This window comes from Phragmites australis, chromosome 8 (assembly GCF_958298935.1).
Source record: "Phragmites australis chromosome 8, lpPhrAust1.1, whole genome shotgun sequence".
Taxonomy (NCBI): domain Eukaryota; kingdom Viridiplantae; phylum Streptophyta; class Magnoliopsida; order Poales; family Poaceae; genus Phragmites; species Phragmites australis.
The window spans coordinates 13,568,172-13,592,169 of record NC_084928.1 but is presented as its reverse complement, the minus strand read 5'-3'; the positions used below and the strand labels follow the sequence as shown (position 1 = coordinate 13,592,169).

General features: G+C 42.0%; 1 protein-coding gene and 1 non-coding gene across 2 annotated transcripts; one reads left to right on the top strand and one right to left on the bottom strand.

Annotated features, from left to right (window-relative positions):
- The first annotated feature begins 14,268 nt into the window (after positions 1–14,268).
- On the top strand, positions 14,269–19,334 carry LOC133926667 (putative U-box domain-containing protein 42). The gene is made up of 4 exons (XM_062372690.1): positions 14,269–14,672; positions 15,384–16,487; positions 16,651–16,960; positions 17,467–19,334. The coding sequence occupies exons 1-4, from the start codon at positions 14,667–14,669 to the stop codon at positions 19,092–19,094; spliced, it is 3,048 nt and encodes a 1,015-aa protein (XP_062228674.1). The 5' UTR covers positions 14,269–14,666; the 3' UTR covers positions 19,095–19,334.
- A 1,895-nt stretch (positions 19,335–21,229) lies between these two features.
- TRNAM-CAU (transfer RNA methionine (anticodon CAU)) lies at positions 21,230–21,301 on the bottom strand. Its single transcript has one exon. It is a non-coding gene; the product is annotated as a tRNA-Met (tRNA).
- Between the last annotated feature and the right edge of the window lie 2,697 nt (positions 21,302–23,998).

Genomic DNA, 23,998 nt, shown 5'->3' with positions numbered 1-23,998 from the left:
TGCTTAAGAGTGAGTTGGGGTTAGGATCTATAAGAAGGCATAAGTTGAATTGAAATCATATATGCCAAGAGTGAAGAATAAAAGTGGACTCCATATTTGATAAAATGAATTCCTTGAAGATGTCGAATACAAAGTGGTTTTCTATGGCAAGACGGTGAAGGGCAAACAAGACTCGGCTGCGATGGACCATCCGGTGGTGAAGGGCAAGCAAATGGCTTGGCGCCGAAGGACCAAGGCAATGGTGAAGAGCGAGTGAAGCTTTGCGCCAATGGACCGTGCGAGGCCATGGGAAGCTATGGATGATTCACATCAATCATATGAAGAATCAAGAAGAGATGAAGTGAAGAATATATGGAAGTTAGCAACCCTCAAGGTTTGAAAGAAAAAAGAAGCGGTACTTGAAAGTTTTCAAATGCTCAAAGTGGTTCAAACGAGTTTTATCTTTGAATTTGAGTATAGGTATGCCGCACTATTAAGAGGGATGCAACGTGAGCTAATTGTCGTGTCTCAGTGCTCAAGAGTTCCCAACCAAACCCAAAGTGAGAGTTTGTTGTTAAGAGTCCGGAGCGGAAAGTGCGGAAGTGTCCAAAATGGGTTTTGGAGTGTTCCTAATTTGATCCTATGTATTTTAGGTCATGAATTCAGTTGGGATGTGTAGCCCTCTGAATAAGCTTTCCATAGAGTCCAAAATCGTCGAAATCGGACTCCGGAATCAAAAGTTATCGCCGTTTTTCGGAGGTCAGCTGTGCTGTGGCCGGAGACTCCGGTGTAGGTCGGATACTCCGGTACCTGGAAAGGCCGGAGACTCCGGTGAAGTCCGGATACTCCGGTACCTGGAGTGGCCGGAGACTTCGGGAAGTCTCCGGGACTGTTTTCTGGGTTAAGTGCCGACCGGAGACTCCGGTGTAGGCCGGATACTCCGGTAAAAGTCCAGAAAAGAGCGTAACGGCTTGTTCTGACACATTCTGTGACCGTTCTGACGCCGTATTTGGATTTAGGGCCGGATACTCCGGTGTTCACCGGATACTCCGGTCAGTTCTGTCAAAAACAGTAACAGCTAGTTGTTTGGAGTAGGCTATTTATACCCCACTCACCCCATCCTTTGGGGCTGCTGTAAGGGCACGAAAAGAACATCCTCTAGAGCCAAAAGAACTCCCTCCCACTCCATTCTAGTGTGTGATTTGAGAAGAAAAGTGAGTTGGTTGAGAGATTGGAAGATTGAGTGCAAGTGAGCTAAATCCATTCTTGAGCACTCGAGTTCTCGGCAAGAAGTTCGATTGCGTTTGTTACTCTTGGAGGTGAAGCCTCCTAGCCGGCTAGGTGTCGCCGGTGAGCTCCCGTGCTTGTGGTGAGCCGCGGAAAGTTTGTGAAGGTCGATCTCGCCTCCGGAAGGAAAGAGATCAAGTTAGTAGAAACCGAGCTCAAGTGTGACCGAGCTTGGAGAGGAAAGCGGTTGAAAGAGACCCGGCTCGTTGGAGCTTCCTCAACGGAGACGTAGGATTCACGGTGGTGAATCCGAACTTCGGGAAACAATTCTTTGCGTCTCCTCTCTTGTTTTTTTATTTTTATGTTCTTACTCAAATCTTTGTGCATATTGCTCGATCTACTTGTTTGTGTGTATTTGAGTGTAGGTTCTTTGTGAATCTACTTGGAATCATCTTCGGGAACACACGACATCATTTGGTTTGAGCTAGAACTCTCTACTCATTTATTTCATTCAGTTTCGGGCTCAGTTCTGTACAGAACCCGGAGAATCCGGCCTTTACCGGAGTTTCCGGACCTGTACACACCGGAGTCTGCGGTGAACAGTAATTTCAGGCATATAAACAGTGTTTTTAGCCTTTTCCAATTTAAGTTTTATTGCATATCTCTTGCTAGAATTGAGTAATTTTTGTCATCTTAGGATTGTAATTTCCACACTTCTTTAGGGTGATTGTGCACTAGTTGAGCCTAGCATATTTAGGTTTTTCTCTTGTGAAAAACTCGTTAGTTTATATTCCGCTGCAAGTTTAGGCCAACGGTAGAAAGGGTTGAATTTTTGTAAAAACGCCTATTCACCCCCCCTCTCTAGGTGACATCATTGTCCTTTCAATTGGTATCAGAGCCAAGTCTCTCTTTTCGGGCTTTACCGGCTAGAGAGTAAAGATGTCGACTAGCGGATTAGTGCACGTAGAGCCACTCCTATTAGATGGTTCTAATTATTGTGATTGGAGCACTCGCATGCTTAATATCTTTAGGGCCATGAGTCCTCAAATAGAGCGGGTTGTAGATGTGAGCATTTCTCCTCCTAGTGATAATCTCTTGTCATTTGAAGAGGAAGAGAAATGCATATATCTCAATGCTCAAGCCACTAATGTTTTATTTGATGTTTTGAGCATAGATGTTGTTGAATCAATCATGCCACTTGAGGACGCTCATCTCATTTGGACTACTCTTAAAGAAAGATATGACAAACCCAAATATGATGAAGAAGAACTTCTTCCGGAGACGTCATTTGTGGAATGCTTTACTTCATCATCACACCATGAAGAGCACCAAATGACTTTCTCTTTTGTCCAAGAGGATGGCACTCCGTCATCCACTTCACCAACATTTAACAATGAGCAAGGTAATGAAATGGTGAGTGTAGTAAGTGAGTGTTCAATCCCTCTTTTGGACTTTAACAACACTTGCAACGAAATTTCCATATCTAGTAATATTGTTAAGCCTTGCATATCATCTAGTGCAAAAATGTCTACTTATCATGATGATATGACTCTTTGCCCTCATGGTGATGCATCTATTTCTACTATTATTTGTGAGACTAACAGTTTGAAGGAAATAGAACTCTTTGAGAGACAAAGCGTAGGTGGAGAAGCATCTATCTCTCCAAGATGCTCATCCTCTCACATTGATTCTCCATTATACCTTATGGCAAAAGGTAAAAGAAAATCGGTAAGTGAGATAAATAATGCTAATGCTAGTTCTAGTGCTAGTGATAGTGATGAGCTTGGATTTGATCTTTTGAGCAAAAAGAGTATGTCTAAAATGATCAAGCTCATGACCACCATAGAAGGCTTAGAAGAAAGCCTTGAGAGGCAAGAGGAATTTCTCATTGAGAAAATTGAGGAACTTAAAGTTTTAAATGTGAAATATGAAGAACTTCAAGAATCCCATAGTTCTTTATCTAATCTTTATGGGGATCTTAAAGTTAAGCATATTTCCTTGATTGATAAATTAGATGCTATGCCTCTAGTGGATTTAGAAAAATCATGTCCTAATTGCAATTTTTTATCTAAGGACAAATCCACTATTTCTCCTATTGATGATGCTTGTGCTACTAACTCTAATTCTTATATAGCATCTTTGGAGAAAGAGAATATTGAGCTAAGGGCTCAAGTTGAAAAGCTTACTAGCAAGCATATGGCTTTGCAAGAAAATCATGATGAGCTTGTGTGCTCTCATAAAAATCTTGCGGACTTACATGCCATGCTAGAAATAGCTCATGAGGTTGTGGTAACAATGGTAAAATCCTATAAACCTCATGTGAACATTAGCACACATTCTTTGCATAATGTAGATTTAACATGTGCTAGTTCTAGCAATTCATTTAATATCAATTCTATATCGAATGATGAATTGCCTACTAATCCTTGTTGCTCTAAAGTTAATATTTTCCATAGTGTTGCTTGTAAAATTGATAGCAAAGGGAAAAGTGAGAAGCACAAAGATCATGGACTTGAAGCAAAATCCAATAAGAAGATAGCTCATATCAAGTGCTTCAAGTGCTCAAGCATGGGACACTATGCCTCTATGTGTTCCATCAAGGTTGATGACAAGATCACACTTCTAAAGAAGAAAACAAGAAGAAGCAAGAGGAAGTGTTATGGATGCAATGAGAAGGGACATGAAATTGCATCATGTCTCTACATGAAGAATGAAGGTCTTATGCCATCAAGGAAGAGGCTCACCGGCAAGGAAGCAAGCAAGAAGCAAGATGAGAAGGTATCTTGCAAGGACAAGCACCGCATTTGCTACATTTGTCGGGCTAAGAGACATATTGGTAAAAATTGTCCTATTGGTAACATTCCTAAGCCTAACTCTTCAATTGATAATGATTTATCGCTTAGGAAGGCTAAAAATGGAACTTGTGCTACTAAGTTGATTAGTTCATCATTTGCTAGCACAAAGGCTATTTAGGTGCCTAAATCTTTCATGACTAACCTTAAAGGACCCAACATGGTTTGGGTACCACAAAGTGCTTAATTTGCTAAATAGGTACTTGGAGATGCAATTGAAGACTTGGCTTACTTGAGAAGAACTATATTGAATATCTCATCTCAAGATTCTTTCAAATTGGGTTTTCTCATGATGTTTGGAAAGAAGTGCCAAGAGTGTGGTTTGTTGGTTTATTTCAATCTTCAATGACATCTCGGTAACAAGTATCTAACTTGAGCCATCTAGCCACTTATCTTAGCATAGGTGCAAATGTTCACAATTTTTCATTATTGGGAACACTTGAAAGTGGCTAGGTAAAATTTGAGCAAAATTTATACTTTGTGTAATATGATGCTTTTAACGGCTCTCTAGTAGAGCAAGATCTTGTTAATAATGTAGGTGATGGATACTTTGTGATGGCTATAGAAGATGAACTTAATTTATATGATTTCATGGTTGTAAGTTCATTCTTAGCACACAAGTATTTTCATTGTAAATTCATTTTGTACCTTAACTCAAAATATAGGGTAAACTCCTCTAGATTCTTGAATGAACCAAGTGCATATTGCAAGCAATTCAAATACTTGGATGCACATATATACGGGGAGCTCATCCTATGTTTTGTGCTTTGAGACTAATATTTCTTCAAGTAAAATTTGTGTTTAGTCTCTTGGTAAAATAGAGGGCATTGGAGACTTGGCTAATTATTTGAAGATTTATCTAATTGATTAAAGAGTCAAGTTTTGTGGAATTATATTTATTTTTACCCAATGTCACTCTATGAAGGTAACTCTCTATCACAATGCCTTAAATTCATATTCTTGTTCATTGTGCTAGATTTATTGTTCTACACATTTTCTAGAAGTTTCTAGCTCTTTGCATATGTAGATTATGTATCTATGCTTGTTTAGAGCTTATGCTTATGCTAGCATGTGTAGACTTTATTGTAATCTTGTCATGACTATTTTTATATATCCATACATGTCTTGATTGCTTGCTAAGTGTGCTATGAATTTGTTTCTAAGTGCATCTAGCTTTTCCTGCCAACTAGTATGTGTAAGTCATATAACTAGTGTGTGTAGGATGCATTGCACTTTCATGTGTTGATAGTGGTTTTGGAGCCTTATTTGATCCTATTCGTCTTATTGAATTCTATTTGGCTCTCTTTTGGAGATATTAATGAATTATCACATTATGGGGGAGTATTATGCTTTATGCATCTTAAATACCCATAATTTGTGAACATTTGAGCAATACCATTTAGAATTGATATTATTGTTTATCTAGCATCCATGTGGTATGTTAAGCTCATATAAAACTCATTTTTGCAAGAATCCATTAATTGATCCGCTTTTGGTTTAAATTGAAACTTGAGATTCGTGGTATTTATCTAGTTATCTTTTCAATATCAAGATTTTAATTTGAAGCATTTCTCATTCGGATCAAATCAACAATTGTTTTCATTGTCCGGAGTCTCCGATGCTCACCGGATACTCCGGTATTTGGTGTTTTTAGTCCGGAGTCTCCGAGGTAGACTCCGGCAGAGAGTCTCGGTTAAGCATTTATTTTTGTTGAAAAAGACCGGAGTCTCCGGTGTTCACCGGATACTCCGGTAGGAGAAAATATTTTTGCCGGAGTCTCCGAGGGAGACTCCGCCAGAGAGCCTCGGTTAATATTTATTCTTTTCATAAAAAAGGACCGGAGTCTCCGGTGTTCACCGGATACTCCGGTATCTGGAGAACTCGGAGAGTCCGGTAAAGATTCCGAGTCTTTTCTGTGTGGCGACTGAGTGCCACCTGGAGTCTCCGGTGTTCACCGGATACTCCGGATCAGTTCAACAGAACTGTATCAACTATTATTTTTATTTGTGTTTTCTTGTAATAGTTGACTTTGTGAGGAATGTGTTTGAAGCATGTGTTTAATTTATAAAATCCTTCCTTCATGCTTCTTGAAAGAAAGTTGATCCATGCATTGTTGCAATTACCGACTTGTGATATCTCCATATACCATTGTCTTCTTACAATTGGTAATAATACAAGTGGTAATCCTTGTTGATCATCTTTGTTTCAATTCTTGTTTCCATGTGACTTCCTTCTATGTGAAAGATTTCTTTTAACTCCTATCTTAGGAATATTGGTTTCTTCAAGGAAACTTTCCTCTTAGAGTTCATAGAAGCTTGTTATCTCAATGCTTGAATTATTTTCAATATACTTGCTTGAGATAAATTTTTGAGCATGTTTGAAACTTATCCTTATCTCCATGTGCTCAAATCTTGCCTAGTTCATTTGTTGAACCTTGTGAATGATAATTTGTTGATCTTTTTATCTTAGATGTAATTTGGATAATTTTTTGATATTTGTCTTTCATTTGGTATCTTCAAGTCTCATATGCTATTTTTATCCAAATTATATCTTCATTGGATCTTGAAAGTGACGAGCATGCTTGTTTGACTTAAATGTTAATATCTATAGCATGTTTGCTTTTTTTATCCTACATTTAGAGAAGCCTCTCTCAAATGCTTTTATTGTCTAAAATGTGCATAAAGCTTTCATTTGACTTCAATTAGTATATATCTTCATGTGGTATATATTTTCAATTGGTTCCTTTCAATTAGTATGAACTTCAATTGTTATCATTTCCATGTCATATCAATATGCATAAGTTTATGAGAGAGTTTGCTCTATATGGTGTTTTTGCTAACCTCTTCGGACCCAATGAGTTTGGGGACCAAATTGTACTTGAATGAGTTTTAGGTACAATGAAGATGCATTGGATGCTTGAATTAATCATAATGAAGGTCCTTTCAAGTAGAAGCTCATTTCAATTGCAATTCATGAAGATGATTTTGTCCTTTCAATTGGATTTTTCATGAAGAAGGTCTTTATCTTTCAATTGGTATCTACAAAGAAGATCATCTCCTTCAATTTCAATTGGAATCAAGAGAAGGACCATATCAAAGTGAGCAATTCAATATCATTCCAAGTAATTGTTCTTGATTTGTGCATTTTATTTCAAAGATTCAATCTTGTGTAGATTGCATCATATCATGAAAATATCTTGCAAAATGTGTTTTTCTTGCAAGTGCTTAAAATCTCTTTATTGCAAATATGAGCAATTTGAAGTAGCATATTTTTGTGGGAACTCTATAATCATGTTTATGATTCATCCAATCCCAAATATGAAAAAGATTTCATATCAAATGCTTGAGTTGCTTCTATATGCAATATTGATGAAAATTGCAAAATCTTTTGCTTGAGGTTTGTAGTTCGCTTTAAATTGCTCTTTTGGACATATATGCTTATGAGATGTTGACACTTTGTGATAAACGAGAAATTCGTTATATTGTCAATAATTTTGCTGTGTTCAACTTAGAGCATAATCCATTGCACTTGTGCTTTGGATATTTATTTCGGACTCGTGCTTGTTTTGCCTTTAATTGAATTAGTTTCAAGTGGAATTGGTATCTCTTTCAATTGTTTCAATTGGTATGCTTTGAACTTTCAATTGATATCTCTTATAGGTATTCAATTGATATCCTTTGGAATTTTAATTGGCATTTTTTTGGTATCTCTTGTAGGTATCTAATTGATATATTTTGAAGTTTTAATTGGTATTTCCCTATTGAAATCTCTTTTGGCATCTCTTTAAACCCCTTTGACCTATTGTATAGCTTGTTCTCCTCACATAGCTCGTAATTGGATAAGTGTATTTGGTTTAACTCAAACTATGAAAAATACACATATCATGAGGAGTTTACACTATACATGATCTTGCACTAGCTTTCAATGATTCCCTCTTGTGGGATAGGGCTAATGGTGTTTTGGAGAAAGATCTCTGTTTTAGCAAGTCCTACTTAATTCTTACCAATTTGATGTAAATTAGGGGAGAATTTGTTTCGATGATTCTATTTTAGCATTGATGTTAATTGGGGGAGAATTTGGACTAGATGTTATATTTTGTAAGAGGACTTTGCTTATGGAGGATAATTTGCTTATATGGGGAAGATGTCAATTAGGGGAGAATTTGAATGATTACCTTTGAAAGGTTTGCTTTGCATGAGCATATTCATCTTCATACATACTTTGTCATGCTTGCTTGATATGTATAAAGTAAACTCCGTCCAAAATTTGAGATAGACAATATATGCAATGATATTCAAAATTCATTCACGCATGCATAGATTGTGGGGGAGTTTACTATATACATATGTTGGTTTTTTACTAACATCAAAACATTTGTGGTGTTTGATGCTAGTAAAACTAGTTTTGGCAATCTCAAATATCTTTGTGATATTTGGTATTTCCAAAACTTGTTCTTTGTATACATTCATCTTCGGACTATATGTATACTTAGAACTTTAAATTTCGTCAAATATAATCATCTAGTGAGATTGTCATCAATTACCAAAATGGGGGAGATTGAAAGTGCATCTAGCCCCTATGTGTGGTTTTGGTAATTAATGACGATACCTATGGACTAACAATGTTGTTGAGATTATTAGTAGGTTGTTCAATAGGTGATGCATGGAGAAAAGACATGCGTGAACTCTAGGTGAATGGGAAGATTGAAAATATGCATCTAGATAAATGAGCTCTTGGTGATGCTCATAAAAAGAAGAAGAAGAAGCTTGAGTGATGACAATGCCTATGGACTAATAATCATATTGAGAATTGCTATTAGGTTATTCCATAGGAGATGCATAAATGATGAAGCATGGATTCTTTGAGAAATATCATGAGTTCAAATAATTGTATCAAAAGTCATTAAGACTTTAGTGATGCTCATAAGAAGAAGAAGAAGCTCAATAAGATTAGCAATAATCTTGAAGGCTAAGTTGCTTGTGAAGATCAAGTAACTAAAGGTATGATTTGTTAATAGAGTTTTATGGACTAACCCATGTGCTTTGTGCTTAAGAGTGAGTTGGGGTTAGGATCTATAAGAAGGCATAAGTTGAATTGAAATCATATATGCCAAGAGTGAAGAACAAAAGTGGACTCCATATTTGATAAAATGAATTCCTTGAAGATGTCGAATACAAAGTGGTTTTCTATGGCAAGACGGTGAAGGGCAAACAAGACTCGGCTGCGATGGACCATCCGGTGGTGAAGGGCAAGCAAATGGCTTGGCGCCGAAGGACCAAGGCAATGGTGAAGAGCGAGTGAAGCTTTGCGCCAATGGACCGTGCGAGGCCATGGGAAGCTATGGATGATTCACATCAATCATATGAAGAATCAAGAAGAGATGAAGTGAAGAATATATGGAAGTTGGCAACCCTCAAGGTTTGAAAGAAAAAAGAAGCGGTACTTGAAAGTTTTCAAATGCTCAAAGTGGTTCAAACGAGTTTTATCTTTGAATTTGAGTATAGGTATGCCGCACTATTAAGATGGATGCAACGTGAGCTAATTGTCGTGTCTCAGTGCTCAAGAGTTCCCAACCAAACCCAAAGTGAGAGTTTGTTGTTAAGAGTCCGGAGCGGAAAGTGCGGAAGTGTCCAAAATGGGTTTTGGAGTGTTCCTAATTTTATCCTATGTGTTTTAGGTCATGAATTCAGTTGGGATGTGTAGCCCTCTGAATAAGCTTTTCATAGAGTCCAAAATCATCGAAATCGGACTCCGGAATCAAAAGTTATCGCCGTTTTTCGGAGGTCAGCTGTGCTGTGGCCGGAGACTCCGGTGTAGGTCGGATACTCCGGTACCTGGAAAGGCCGGAGACTCCGGTGAAGTCCGGATACTCCGGTACCTGGAGTGGCCGGAGACTCCGGGAAGTCTCCGGGGCTGTTTTCTGGGTTAAGTGCCGGCCGGAGACTCGGGTGTAGGCCGGATACTCCGGTAAAAGTCCAGAAAAGAGCGTAACAGCTAGTTCTGACACATTCTGTGACCGTTCTGACGCCGTATTTGGATTTAGGGTCGGATACTCCGGTGTTCACCGGATACTCCGGTCAGTTCTGTCAAAAATAGTAACGGCTAGTTGTTTGGAGTGGGCTATTTATACCCCACTCACCCCATCCTTTGAGGCTGCTGCAAGGGCACGAAAAGAACATCCTCTAGAGCCAAAAGAACTCCCTCCCACTCCATTCTAGTATGTGATTTGAGAAGAAAATGAGTTGGGTTGAGAGATTGGAAGATTGAGTGCAAGTGAGCTAAATCCATTCTTGAGCACTCGAGTTCTCGGCAAGAAGTTCGATTGCGTTTGTTACTCTTGGAGGTGAAGCCTCCTAGCCGGCTAGGTGTCGCCGGTGAGCTCCCGTGCTTGTGGTGAGCCGCGGAAAGTTTGTGAAGGTCGATCTCACCTCCGGAAGGAAAGAGCTCAAGTTAGTAGAAACCGAGCTCAAGTGTGACCGAGCTTGGAGAGGAAAGCGGTTGAAAGAGACCCGGCTCGTTGGAGCTTCCTCAACGGAGACGTAGGATTCACGGTGGTGAATCCGAACTTCGGGAAACAATTCTTTGCGTCTCCTCTCTTGTTTCCTTACTTTTATGTTCTTACTCAAATCTTTATGCATATTGCTCGATCTACTTGTTTGTGTGTATTTGAGTATAGGTTCTTTGTGAATCTACTTGGAATCATCTTCGGGAACACACGACATCATTTGGTTTGAGCTAGAACTCTCTACTCATTTATTTCATTCAGTTTCGGGCTCAGTTCTGTACAGAACCCGGAGAATCCGGCCTTTACCGGAGTTTCCGGATCTGTACACACCGGAGTATCCGGACTACACCGGAGTCTCCGATGAACAGTAATTTCAGGCATATAAACAGTGTTTTCAGCCTTTTTCAATTTAAGTTTTATTGCATATCTCTTGCTAGAATTGAGTAATTTTTGTCACCTTAGGATTGTAATTTCCACACTTTTTTAGGGTGATTGTGCACTAGTTGAGCCTAGCATATTTAGGTTTTTCTCTTGTAAAAAACTCGTTAGTTTATATTCCGCTGCAAGTTTAGGCCAACGGTAGAAAGGGTTGAATTTTTGTAAAAACGCCTATTCACCCCCTCTCTAGGCAATATCATTGTCCTTTCAGAGCCTTTGATTTCTTCTATTTTTGATGTTGAATTTGTTAATCAGCTTATGCAGATTCCTCTCTCTTAAGTTGGAGGTCAATATATTTTAATTTGGAAGCCAAATAAGAAAGGTATCTGGACAACGCAAAGTGTTTACAAGCTTCTTCATCAAGAGAACATTAAAAAAACAGTAATAAAACTAAATAGGTCGAACCAAACAAATATTATTATTGATTTTATTTGGAAGAATTAAAAAAAATCCTACCAAGAGTTCAGATGTCTGTTTAGAGGGTCATGGCTAAAAACATTGCTAATGTGTAGAATGTGCATAGAAGAATTAATAATGTTTTTTTCCTAATTGTTCTCGATGTCATTCTGTTGAAAACAAGAGCACATCTTCTTCCATTGCTCTTTTGCAAGAGATGTTTGGTTTGCTCCTCCTTTTGCTATCAAATCAGATAACCTTTTTGGCTCTTGTTCAAATTCTGCACTTCATTTTTAGTTGCCTACAAAATCCAAATTATAAAGATCTCATCTATTACATTCTCTGGTTTATTTAGAAGATGAGGAATGCTCAAGATTTCAAAGAAAGATTATTCTATTAACTCTATAATTTTTCAGGAAAAGGCTGTTCAAAAGGCTCAATATGATGCCTATGATATTGAGCAAATATCTGGAGACTCCATCCATGAATCTTCAAAGTTTAATCATCTTGATCTGTAATCTTTTCCCAGATCAATTTGTTGTCGCAGATTGGATGCTTCTTTTAATGCAGGAAGGGAGGTTGGTCTTGGAATTCAAATAACTTACTCAGGAGATCAAGTTAGATGGATCTTACAAATTCAAGCAAGAACATCACAAGCTGAATCTCCCTTACATGCAGAAGCTTTGAGTTTGTTTCTCGACTTCTTTGTTATAGATAATCTGCAGGTTCAAAAATGTGATTTTCTCTAAGACAACTTGTGCCTTATTTCATGTTTGAAAAATCTCCAAGAGGTCATCCTAGATTGGAGAATATTGCTCATGATTAAGGACATTGGGGAAAAGACGAGAATGACCAATTTGAACTCTTATCAAATTCCAAGAGAAGATAATTGTATTGCGGATGCTTTAGCTAGAAATGCCTTTTCAATAGACTTTGACAACCCTAGTTTTAATTGTTCTAACTACAACCATTACAATGGTTGCCCCCTGAAAGAAAAATTATGTGGGCGTTGCTAGCACTCAGACGTCTGATTTGGGTGCTAGCGTCACACACCCTGTTGTTGTTTGATTCAAGCTGACCGACGACTTGCTACCGTTGGATTTATTGCAAAAGAAAAATCTCACCGCAATAAGGCACTTTTTTGCCCGTAACATCACGCGGACCCGTGTTGCGCGACTCAGATTCCCCTCAAGTTTCTGCTCACTTCTCATGCGCTGAATGACAAGCTCGATTCATAGAGCATCTCAACAGTAAATTGAAGGTTCCCCTCGGCCAAAAATAGACAAATTTGATCGATATGCAAGGATGTGCTCAACAAAAATTGCATAAATCACAAACAAACATCATGATGGGGCAATTAAAATCTAAAAGATCTCACTGCAACATTCAGAACGAACAAAAGCAACATTTCCAGAAGTAGAATGCAACACTTAAGCGAAAAAAACATTCAAAAAGTCGATCTTTTAGTGTAACAAATTAAAACTAACATTTGCAACATCTAAAATTACATATCACAACAACTAGAATAAAGTAATGCAACAAAAACAAATAACCCTTGCAACAAATCCAATAGCTTAGTGAATGCAACAAGTGCCAGACCCAAACGGAAATTGCAGCAAATAAAAAACATTACTACAACATTTTAAAATACCCAATGAAAAATGAAAATAACACTGGTCTAACGTATAGTTTAGAAATCTCAAATAAACAATTTCAGAAAAATGCAACATTTCAAAACATTAGTTACAACATTGGAAAACAGTACTTGCAACATTCATGAAAAGAAGCTAAAACATCTGAAATAGATATGAAGGGGGTGCTTGAACTTGCAATACAAGCAAGAGGGGGCAGCATAAAGAGAGTGACCATGAACCACAGCCCCCACCGGCAAAATGCAAATGCAACAAATCAAAAGATTATTGTGATAAGTTAAAAAAAATGTTTGCAACATGCATATGGGGGGTGGTGCACGAGAGGCCATGAGAACGGTGTGGTCCGGCTCGAGGCTAAAGGTAGTAGAACTCGCTAGCTGTTCCCGTGCGAGATGACTATGCAGTTCAGGCATGGGTCGTTGCTGGCGGCCACTGCACGAGGAGACGTGGCTCAGTCCCATGGCCTCGAGCTCGCCGCCCCTCGCCATGGAGGTGGTCGAGAGAGAGGGAGGGAGCGAGATAGTTGGGTGGGCATGGGTAGGGAGAGGAGCATGGCTCCTGATTCAGCCGCCGGGGACTCGCCAGAGCTCCAACGCCGCGGGTGGATGAGGAGGGAGAGAGGGATTTTTTGCCAGTGAGAGAGAAAGAGCACATCGATGACTGCGACTGCTCAATGCGCTGTACAGTGAAGGATGCGAGGGATCGACACTTGGAACATGTGGGTCGTGAGTGCTTAATGGGCTGAGTTACCAATTGAAGTGGATCAAGTTGAGCGTCCGATGGATCAGACGTCTTACTGTAAACATTATCCAAATTATATACTTGATCTTCATAGGCTAAACCTTGTAATATTTCATACTTATGAATGAATGCCCTTTCAGGACGTAATACCTTAAAAAAAACCCTACTCCACTCTAGTCGTGTAATGTCATTCATCTAGGCCCACCTGCCATTGATTGTTTATAACGATTTCATTAAATAATTGTTTGGGTACTTCAGTTCGCAGAGCTCAAATGCTGGGCGGGCCATCAAGAGCCATTGAAAACAGCTTACACAGTGCTGTCACTGCTCAACTTGCCGTGGAATTAGGAAACGCCAAGTCCTTGGCTTGGCTTCGCATGGGCTGACACGGTTTGACACGGGACATGGTGTGTGTTCAATGTAGGTGTTGAATAGTTTCATATTTGGGAAGGACAAATCCATCCAGTTTTGAAGTAGAGCGTTTCTCGTATTAGCTTTAGCTAGCTTTTCAAGTGTAAAAAGACTCTTTCGATCTTCGTATTCTTTTCAGGTGGTAGTGCTGCTGATAAACAAGTGCATGAGCTGTATTGAAAGAAGGCTCCTTCGCCGATCTCTAAACAGGGTGGTGACCTTGCTTCGACTGGGTCTCTGCGCTGTCGGTCTCCCCCCATCCCTCTCTCCGGTCTCCATCCATTCTCTCGCCTGTTGCGTGTTGTTCTTGAACGACGAGGAGGCCATGCCTGGGTGGGAGCTGGAAGAGCAGGAGGAGCGGAGAATGCTCCCCCAATACTAGCTCCCTCTCCTCAGCTCAGGGGGAGGAGGTCGGCAGAGGAGGAGAAGGCAAGAAGCTCAGTTTCTTGGAGGGGGAGGTCTTGGATGCAGGTATGTTTCGCTGAGCTGCCTTCTCGTTGGGGACAGGCTGTTTGCTTACTTGATGCAATTCGTCGTGGTTTCTGTAGTTTGGCAAAACTGCGATGAGTTTAAGTTGAGCTATGATGCTGTGATTCCCAAATATTAGTTTTTATCTACCTTACGGGAAAGAATCATGGGAGCTTAGACGTGGAGGTGAATAGCTCTGGTTAAAATCAACAAAAAATAGGACTGTCTTTGTGGGTTTGGCAAGATGCAAGGGGAGGAGACGAAGCTGCTGCTGCTGTCAAATTGCAATCGAAGTATACAGAGCTGTTTCTGTGGTCTTTTCCCCCAATTTTTGTTAGGTGTTCTCGATGTTCCTTCGAGGACCATGAAAATTTTGGTTTATCCCTCATCTCCCCGCACCAGTACCAGCTAACATATCTCCGACTGGTCTGTGTAGTTTCTGCAGTGAATAATATGCTGGTTGTTGGAAGACTCCAATCTGTAACAGTTGGGAATTTGGGGGAAAGTGGATAGTCCTGTATCATACTATTATCCAATTGTTTAGAACCAATCCCTGTCAGCTTAAGATTGCAGAATTGTATTGTTCAGAACAAAGTTGGTAGGTTGCTTCTTTACGACTTCCTAGTCTGAACTATCCTTTTCTGTCACAAAAAAATCATCTTTGCTTGGATGCGTCTGCTTGGGTGCCTAACATGTACTTCTCCCATTGTTCAGAGAAGCCAAGCGCAAGCCAGGAAGGCGTCCCTCGCTGAGTCTGTATTAGCAGCGGTCTCCGAACTCATGTCGTCGGCGGCAGCCATCGATGTTGAGCAGGAGAACTTCATGGATGTGGGCAGCCAGATCCACCATGCACCCCCTGCCACAATGGAGCTGCAAAAGGCGCAGTATTCCCCCACCAACACGATACATGCAATGGAATATCTAGCTGCAAACGTTGACCTCGCCAAGGACCTTGTCGTGAGATGCAGTGTGGCCGCACAGCAGCTCAAGGACAACGACCTCCTGAGCATAACTGAGGACTTGGACAATGTTATAAAGAATATAAGCAATGAGCTCAGCAGGTTACCGACATCGGCATTTGTGAGCAGGAGGTTTGCAGAACCAGCAGCCAGTGGACACCTTCAGGTTGTCAGGAACCGGCAAGATTTGTATGACCAGCATTCCTGTGATGGCTACTCGGAGCCAGAGATATCCATGGTTGTGGCAAATGATAAGCCTAGGAGAAGAACACTGCACAACAGCGACATGCCGAGGCTGGTGGACTTCCTGCAGGGAATGTACCAGGAGTCGCATGAGTCCGGCGGTCAGTCGTTCAATTCGCTCCCTGAAGTCGCAGAATATGTCGAGCCGTTGTACGATTCTTTCTTTTGTCCACTGACAAACAAGGTCATGGTTGATCCAGTGACGACGGAGAGTGGTGTGACTTATGACAGGAGAGCCATTGAGGAATACTTTGAAAAGTTTACAGATGGATCTGAACTTGTGATATGTCCTGTTACAAAGATGGCAATGCAAAGCAAGACACTGAGGAGCAATGCTCCACTGAAGAGCACAATTGCAGAATGGATTACGAGGAATGAAGCAATACGTGTCAGAATCGCACGTACTGCACTCTCTATGGCAACCACAGAGGCATTGGTGCTTGAGGCCATACATGAGCTGACGGTGCTGGCCAGGCTGAGGAGAAAGAACAGGGATCAGATGCACAAGATTGGCATCACCAAGTTCCTAGCACGACTTCTGGACCACAAGGATGCGCTGATACGCTGCGACTCCCTGGACCTCCTCTGCCTGTTGGTTGAGGATGATGCAGGAATGGTAAGCGAGTCTACAATATTTCAGCCTTTGTTGTGTTCAATCTTTGTCCCCCAGCTTTGTTAATTGCTATGTGAAATTTGTTTTATTGAAACTGATGCTGAAGAGCAGCTTCAACTCGTAATTATCTTGCATGTAGCTCAAGATTTCTTTTCCTGACATACAGGAAATCATAGCAAAAACCAGAGCCATTTCAAGGACAATAAAGTTACTTTCTAGCAATAATCCTGATGAAAGGCATGCAGCTATATCCTTCTTGGTAGAGCTTTCGAAATCAGAGTTACTGTTGGAGAACATTGGATCAACTTCTGGAAGCATACTGATTCTCACCACGATGAAGTTCAATGGCTCTGATGATCCTGTTGCTGCTGAGAAGGCTGGAGAGGTCCTCAAGAACCTGGAGAAATGCCCAAAGAATATGAAGTACATGGCAGAAAGTGGCTACCTGGATCCTCTGCAGAGGCACCTAGTTGAAGGTAAGACTTGGCCTGTCTAGAGAAAACTTTAACTTTCTTCTTTGTGTTAACTGTTAAGCTTACATATACTACAGGTTTGTGAAATGTTGAGTGCAAAATGCCATTCTCTACCTTTCAAAACCATAAATGAATAGTTTACACATTTTCAGTACATAAATATAGTTAAATATCCATCCTATTTCTGAAAACATACTATTTGGGTACAGTGGGAGTTCTTTCTTTGGATGTTAGAACAAATGTAACAACAAAATTGTACAGTTTCTTTTTGGATGTTGCAAAAGTAAGACCTCTTAGTTTGGTGAGTGTTGACAGATTCCGTTTTCTTTTTTAATTTGATACTCTCAACTCGATATGTACTTAGGCACCACAAGGAACGCGAATTTCATAGGATTCTTATGGAAATTTATTAGTTATGTGAGGAATTGAACCAATTTATTATTTTGCTGTGAAATTCTTGGGAATCACACCATGACAGTACCATTAGCTCACATGAACGCACAAAACAGGGTCAGAAGATGTGCAAATGGAGATGGTGAACTACCTCGGTGAGCTGGTCCAGAAGCAGGAGATGATCATCAACATTGCGGGGAGCGCGTCGGAGATCCTCGTCAAGATGGTGCGCAGCGGCAACACGGCGATCCGCAAGGCAGCGCTCGATGTCCTGGTCCAGATCTCCTCCCACCACCCAAACAGCAGGACACTTGTGGACGCGGGTGCCATCCCGGTCATGGTCGAGGAGCTCTTCATCCGAAAGATTGACGACGAGCCCATGGGCTCCAAGATGGAGGCTGCTGCCGTGCTCGCCAACATCGTCGAGTCAGGCCTCGACCCTGAGGCCATCGTCGTCAACAAGGAAGGCCACGTCATCACGTCCAAGTACTCGGTGTACAACTTTGCGCACATGCTCAAGTGCTCCATGCCCGACACCCTCAACCTGAGCATTGTCCGTGTGCTGCTCACGCTCACCGCGCTCCCCAAGCCACTCGCCACACTGGTCTCAGTCATGAAGGAGCAGAACAGCAGCCAGACTGTGATCGAGCTCATGAACTCGCTGACGGAGGCGCTCGGCATTGCTGCGACGAGGCTCCTCATCGCGTTGTCTCCGCAGATGGGGCACACCATTGCCGAGGAGCTCTGCAAGGCTCCAGGGCAGCCGGGGAAGCTTGTCAAGAGCATCGGTCAGCCTGGACGGATCACTGAGCTGCACGCCGTGGCGGCGATGCTCCTAGCAAGGCTGCCATACCAGCACATAGCTCTCAACCTTGCGTTGCTGAACCGGGGCGCCGTGCCGATCGTGCTGGCCAAGATAGAGGAGATGCAGCGTGGCGAGATGCGGGCAAGCCGCCATGCGAAGGCGTACATGGAGGGCCTCGTGGGCACGCTCGTCCGGCTAACGACGACGCTGCATGATCGGGACGTGCTCTTGGCAGCCATGGATCACAACTTCACGTCGGTGCTCACCGATCTCCTCGTGCGGTCGGCGGGCAGCGACGAGATGCAGCGGCTTGCGTCCGTCGGCCTTGGGAACCTCAGCAACCTGTCCCCCAACCTCTCACAGCCACCGACCGAGGAGCGACGCTCGAAGAGGAAGAACATCCTCCAGCGCCTGCGCGAGGCGCACTCCAGTCGGGTGCACGACAACCGGAAGCCGCCGGCGCACAGCCGGGTCTGCCCGGTGCACCGTGGCGTGTGCTCCCCGGCCACCACGTTCTGCCTGGTCGAGGCCGGCGCGGTCGAGGGCCTCTTGGGCGCCCTCGAGAGCAACGAGAACGGGCGCGTGGTGGAGGCCGCACTCGGCGCGCTCTGCACGCTCCTGGACGACGCGGTCGACGTGACGAGTGGCGTGGCCGTGCTCGCGGAGCATGACGCTGCGCGGCACGTGCTGCGTGCGCTGCGGCAGCACCGCGACGGCGGGGTGGTGGCGCGGAGGTGCTTCTGGGCGGTTGAGAGGTTCCTCGCACACGGCGGCGAGCGGTGTGTCAGGGAGGTGACCAGCGATCGGGCGCTGCCGAGCTTGCTGGTGAGCGCCTTCCACAAGGGTGACACCTCCACCAAGCAAGTCGCCGAGAGCGTCCTCCGGTGCCTGCACCGCATGCCTGACTACTCCGCCACGTACGAATCCGTGGAGCTGTAGGCAGCACGCGATGAATGCCGCCGTGCAGCTTGTGCATCTCTTCTTGTCTTTCTTTCTTTCTTTTTTGAGCTTTTCTTCTTGCCTTTCTTCGTTGTGTGTAACATGGGTTGGTGCATTGTTTGGTTTAGCTAAAGTACAAAGGCAAAGAGAGAAAAAGAGAAAACTGGAGATACGTTATGTAAGTATAACGAAAGGTAATAGCAGGGAAATACAATTATCTGATTGTTGTTTGTGTTCTTACTTTCTTAGGATGTGTTCTGTAGATTTTGATAATTTGTTTCAGAATTATGTTTGCCTGAGTGAATTTGCTTGGACAAGAAAGGTACACACTACTTTAGACTGTTCTTTTTGTATATTGTAGACAGAGAAGTTGAAGCACAAAACTGAACACGTAAATGAATCATCTGCAGGTACATTTTCGGGTGTGGATGCCCTAGGAAAGTTGCATTTCAAGAGCATTCTAGCTCTTGGTATTTAATTGAATGTTTTCTTTGAAAAAATCATTCAAAATTTCACCACATCTAATGGCAGATACATCCCGACCTCCCTACAAATTACCTACGTCTCCTTGAACTGCCACCCGCATGGAGTCAGGTTTTGTGGATCAGCGAATCCATTTTTTTTGTGGATCAGTGAATGTATCTTAAAAGCTTCTTGTGAACCGAGCATAGCTCGGGTGGCAAGGCACCAGGCTGGTGCGAAGCCAGCCGGGGTTTGAAGCCCGGTCTGGCACTTAGGCCAAGCATTTTCTAGATTAGTTAGACCTCAAGTAGAGACGGGACTAACCAGTCAGGATCCGAGCGCCTAGGTAAATCTTGGCTAGTCTCTGATCCTGTTGCCTCCAGGTGAGGCCAAGGAGCATTCTACTCCCTACCCCTTCTATCTTAAAAGCTGATGTGCAGTGGAGTCTGCGGTTTTGGTTGCCATTTGCCACAAGGCATTGCTACCACACTGATAATTCAAACTAGCCTCCAATTCTTTTGCCAGCTTCTTTTTTAGATTTATTTATCAGTTTCCCTTTTTTCAGATCATTTGTCAGCTTCTTTTTTTAGATTTATTTAACAGCTTCCCTTTTTTCAGATCATTTGCCAGCTTCTTTTTTAGATTTATATATCAGCTTCCCTTTTTCCAGATCATTTGTCAGCTTCTTTTTTTAGATTTATTTAACAGCTTCCTTTTTTTCAGATCCTTTGCCAGATCCTCCTACTAGTCTTTTTAGGCCCATGATAGAGTTATGGACCCAAAACTAACGTCTATTTACTGATCTGCTCTAGGGGCGGCCCAGTTCCTACACCAGCTCCTTTCTCTGTCTAATCTGACAGCCTCTCTAAAAAACAATCTAATCTGACGGGTATGGAAGTGAAAGAAAATGTATGAAAGGTGTTGGTAGTACCGAAACTACCACCAAGCTAAACTGACGCAAATTCCAAGGTGGAAAAAAATTAGTCACAAAGATTGAAGCTCTACCAAACGCTGGTTGAAATTCATCTAAAAAAAATGCTGAATGAAATTGGCCACAAGCTGGTGAGCCAACTGAGCTCAAACTGAAATCCCAACGGTGTAGCGGAGGAGGAGGATACTGAACGACAAGAGAGCGACGCCGGAGCCCCCGCGAGGTCGACACCGCGACGCCGGAATGCGGTGCGGGCGACGACATCAGGCGCGGTCCAATCACGGCGATCGCCCCAGACGTCATGTTCGAACGATCGAATCAAGGGACACGCACCGCGCCCAGGTCCTCATGCGTCGTCCTTCCGCTCGCGCAAAAGCGATTCGGGCGCGGCGATGTCCCCCTGTGTGCGGAGATGACCCGCATCGTTCTTGGCCCTTTTCACCAGGCGTGAGAGCACGCGGGCCGCGTCGCCTCTCGACAGGCATCGCCATTAGCGGAGCTGACGACGACGATGGTTGTGTCGGGTTAGCTGACATGCCAGAGGATCTTTTGTTACCAGACGATGATTTGTTTGTGTTGCGTGCATAACCCCAAACGGTGCAGGGTGGAGAGCCCGGCCGGGAATCACAGCGCTACAGGAAACCGGAAAGGAAAAAAAAAAGGCACGGTACGTCGGAACACAAGAACTGAAAGAGGGGCAGAAAATATTTTTTTAAAAGACAGGAAAGGCAGAGAGCCCTCATATCAGAGCCAGGTTTCGATCCTGGGACCTGTGGGTTATGGGCCCACCACGCTTCCGCTGCGCCACTCTGATGGTTGTGATGAAAATGAGATTACTACTATAAATTAATATATAGTATTTGGAAATAGAAGCAAGGAATAACAGAAATGCCCTGTTCATACGAATAGTGCTTCCGTTTTGTTGTAAGCTAACATACCGAATACTCTTCTTATATGAAAAGAAATATGGAAGCACCGCAAGATGAACTCAGGAAAGACAAACAAGAAATAATAATGTAGTATAACATCACATATAAGGGAAATAAATTATGTGTATAAAAATAATAATGTAGTGTAAGTAGTTAGGACCTTGGTGGGTTGTTGCCCTATTGGCGATGTTGATGGACTTGTTCTTCGATGGGCTAGGTGAATCTGATATTATCCGTATCCTTATCCGGATATTATCCGTGTTTTTATCCGTATCCAGCTCAAAAAGCAATTTCGTTTCCGTATCATTATCCGGATAAGGAATGTTCATATCCAATCCAAAAATATTCATATCTGTATCCGGATAAGACCATCCGTATATGTTTTTCCGAATCTAGAGCGGAAAATATCCGAACCGTTTTCAAGCCTAACCAAGAGCCACCCACTCGTAGAAAAAATGCAAGCCAATCTTGACGTGCTTGGTATACTGATGCTGCACCAGGTTCATTGAAAGATAGAATGCACTGACATATTTGCAATACACCAGGGTGGCTCATTAAAGAGGACTGTGAAGCTTCGGAAGAAGCTGGTGCAACTAGCAGGCTTCGGTGATGGTGTCGGCGTTGGCAATAGTTTGATACTCAGCCTCCACACTAGAGTGGGAGATAGAGTTCTATCGCATCAAGGAACAGGAGACAAGGTTGTTGACCAAGGAACACAATATAGCCTTAGATGGACTTGCACGTGTTCAAGCAACCCGCCCAATCAGCATCAGAATAGACAACAAGATTTGTCAGTGGAGCTCGATGAAGTAGGAGGTTGTGGTCAAAGATGTCACAGAGATACTAGAGGATGCACTTAACCATAGAGAGATGCAATTCTCGAGGATCATGCATATGGAGGCAAACATGCCGAATAACATAGGCAATATCTAGACGGGTGAAGGTGAGGTTCTATAGGGCACCAACGAGACTATGGTACTGAATCAGGTCGCTCATAGGGGCATCGTTAGTGGAAGAAACCTTGGAGTGCGTGTCAACTGGGGTATTGCAAGGCTTGCACTCTGTCATGCGGGCACGGTCCAAAATGTCCAACATATACTACCACTGAGAGGAATAAGCTACCAGCATGGCGACACACAGACACAACCAAAGAATGATGCAGCTGACCAAGACCCTTCATAGAGAATTCCCACTCAAGTGCAAGCATTACTACAAAACTAGACTTACATCCCGTCTCATCACTGCCGGTTGCTAATGGGCTAGCAGTGATAAAGCATCACTACCGGTTCAAAAGCCGTATTAGAAGAATCAACAAATGTGGCTTATGAACCAGCAGTAATGAAGACCATCATTGCCGATAGATGGCTTGAGCTGGCAGTAATGCTTCACTACTAGGTGAGGGCATCATCCGGCAGTGATACTTGAACTATCATTACCAGTTATAGCCATGATTTGATAGTGATAGTTCGTTAAATATCACTATTGGTTCGTGTTATGAATCGGTAGTGATAATGGGTATCACTGCTGGTTTATGTGACGAGTCAGCAGTGATAATAGATGATAACTTATCTTAAAAAATTAATAATTTTTTCATATGAAGTCAGATGAGGAAAAACTTTACATAAAAATTATAGCACTTGACGAGATCTACAACTTTGTAGTTGAATACTTTTTAATTTGAGGTTATTTAAATTCTTAAATAATATTAACAAAGTTTCAGCCGTGATAGATGACATTTCATCTTAAAAATTCATAACATTTTCATGCAAAATCGGATGAAGACAAATTTTATATGAAAATTATAGCTCTCGATAAGATCTACAATTTTGTAGTTGATCATTTACTTTTGGTCTGGATCTAGTGTAAAATACTAGAGAAATCATTGAAAAAGACACATACATCCACAAAATTAAAAACTGCAAGTTTAAAGATTTTTATTGTAAGTTTGGTAATTTATATTGATAAAACGTCAGTGTAGAACTAACTTTTAGACGTAGCACTATATCTCCAAAAATTTCTAGGCAATTCGGAGAAGGTTAATTTTTGACAAAAACCTCAGAGGTCTTGTCGAGGGTCTTCCGAGTCTTTTTTTATCAAGAAAGGTACATATCTAAAGATGTGTATTTTTTCAGATGCGCCTCCTCGTTAGCTTCGAAAGTAGAGGTCTACGTCAAAATTGGACTATATATGCAAAAGTTATGGCTATTTTACTGAACACTGCACGGATTAAATACAAACTTGTTTCATACGGAGTCAGATGAAGACAAACTTTATATTAACATTATAGAACTTGATGAGATGTACAACTTTATAGTTGATAACCTTTTCATTTTGAATCTTCTAGATGTGCAAATAGCCGTTCAAATGTTCGATCAAAAGAGCTCAAAATGATTGATTTTGCTATTGTACTCAAGAATGAACGAGAGATGAGATGGTTAGAGAGGTCACACACGTGGAGCTTCTGATCAAGATCATGAGTTCGAGTCTTGGAACTCATGTGAAAAAATAGTGAGTGAGTAGTGATCACTACTCGAGCTTCTGGTCGAGGGCAGGTGAGCAATAATCAATCGGGTGTCTCTGGT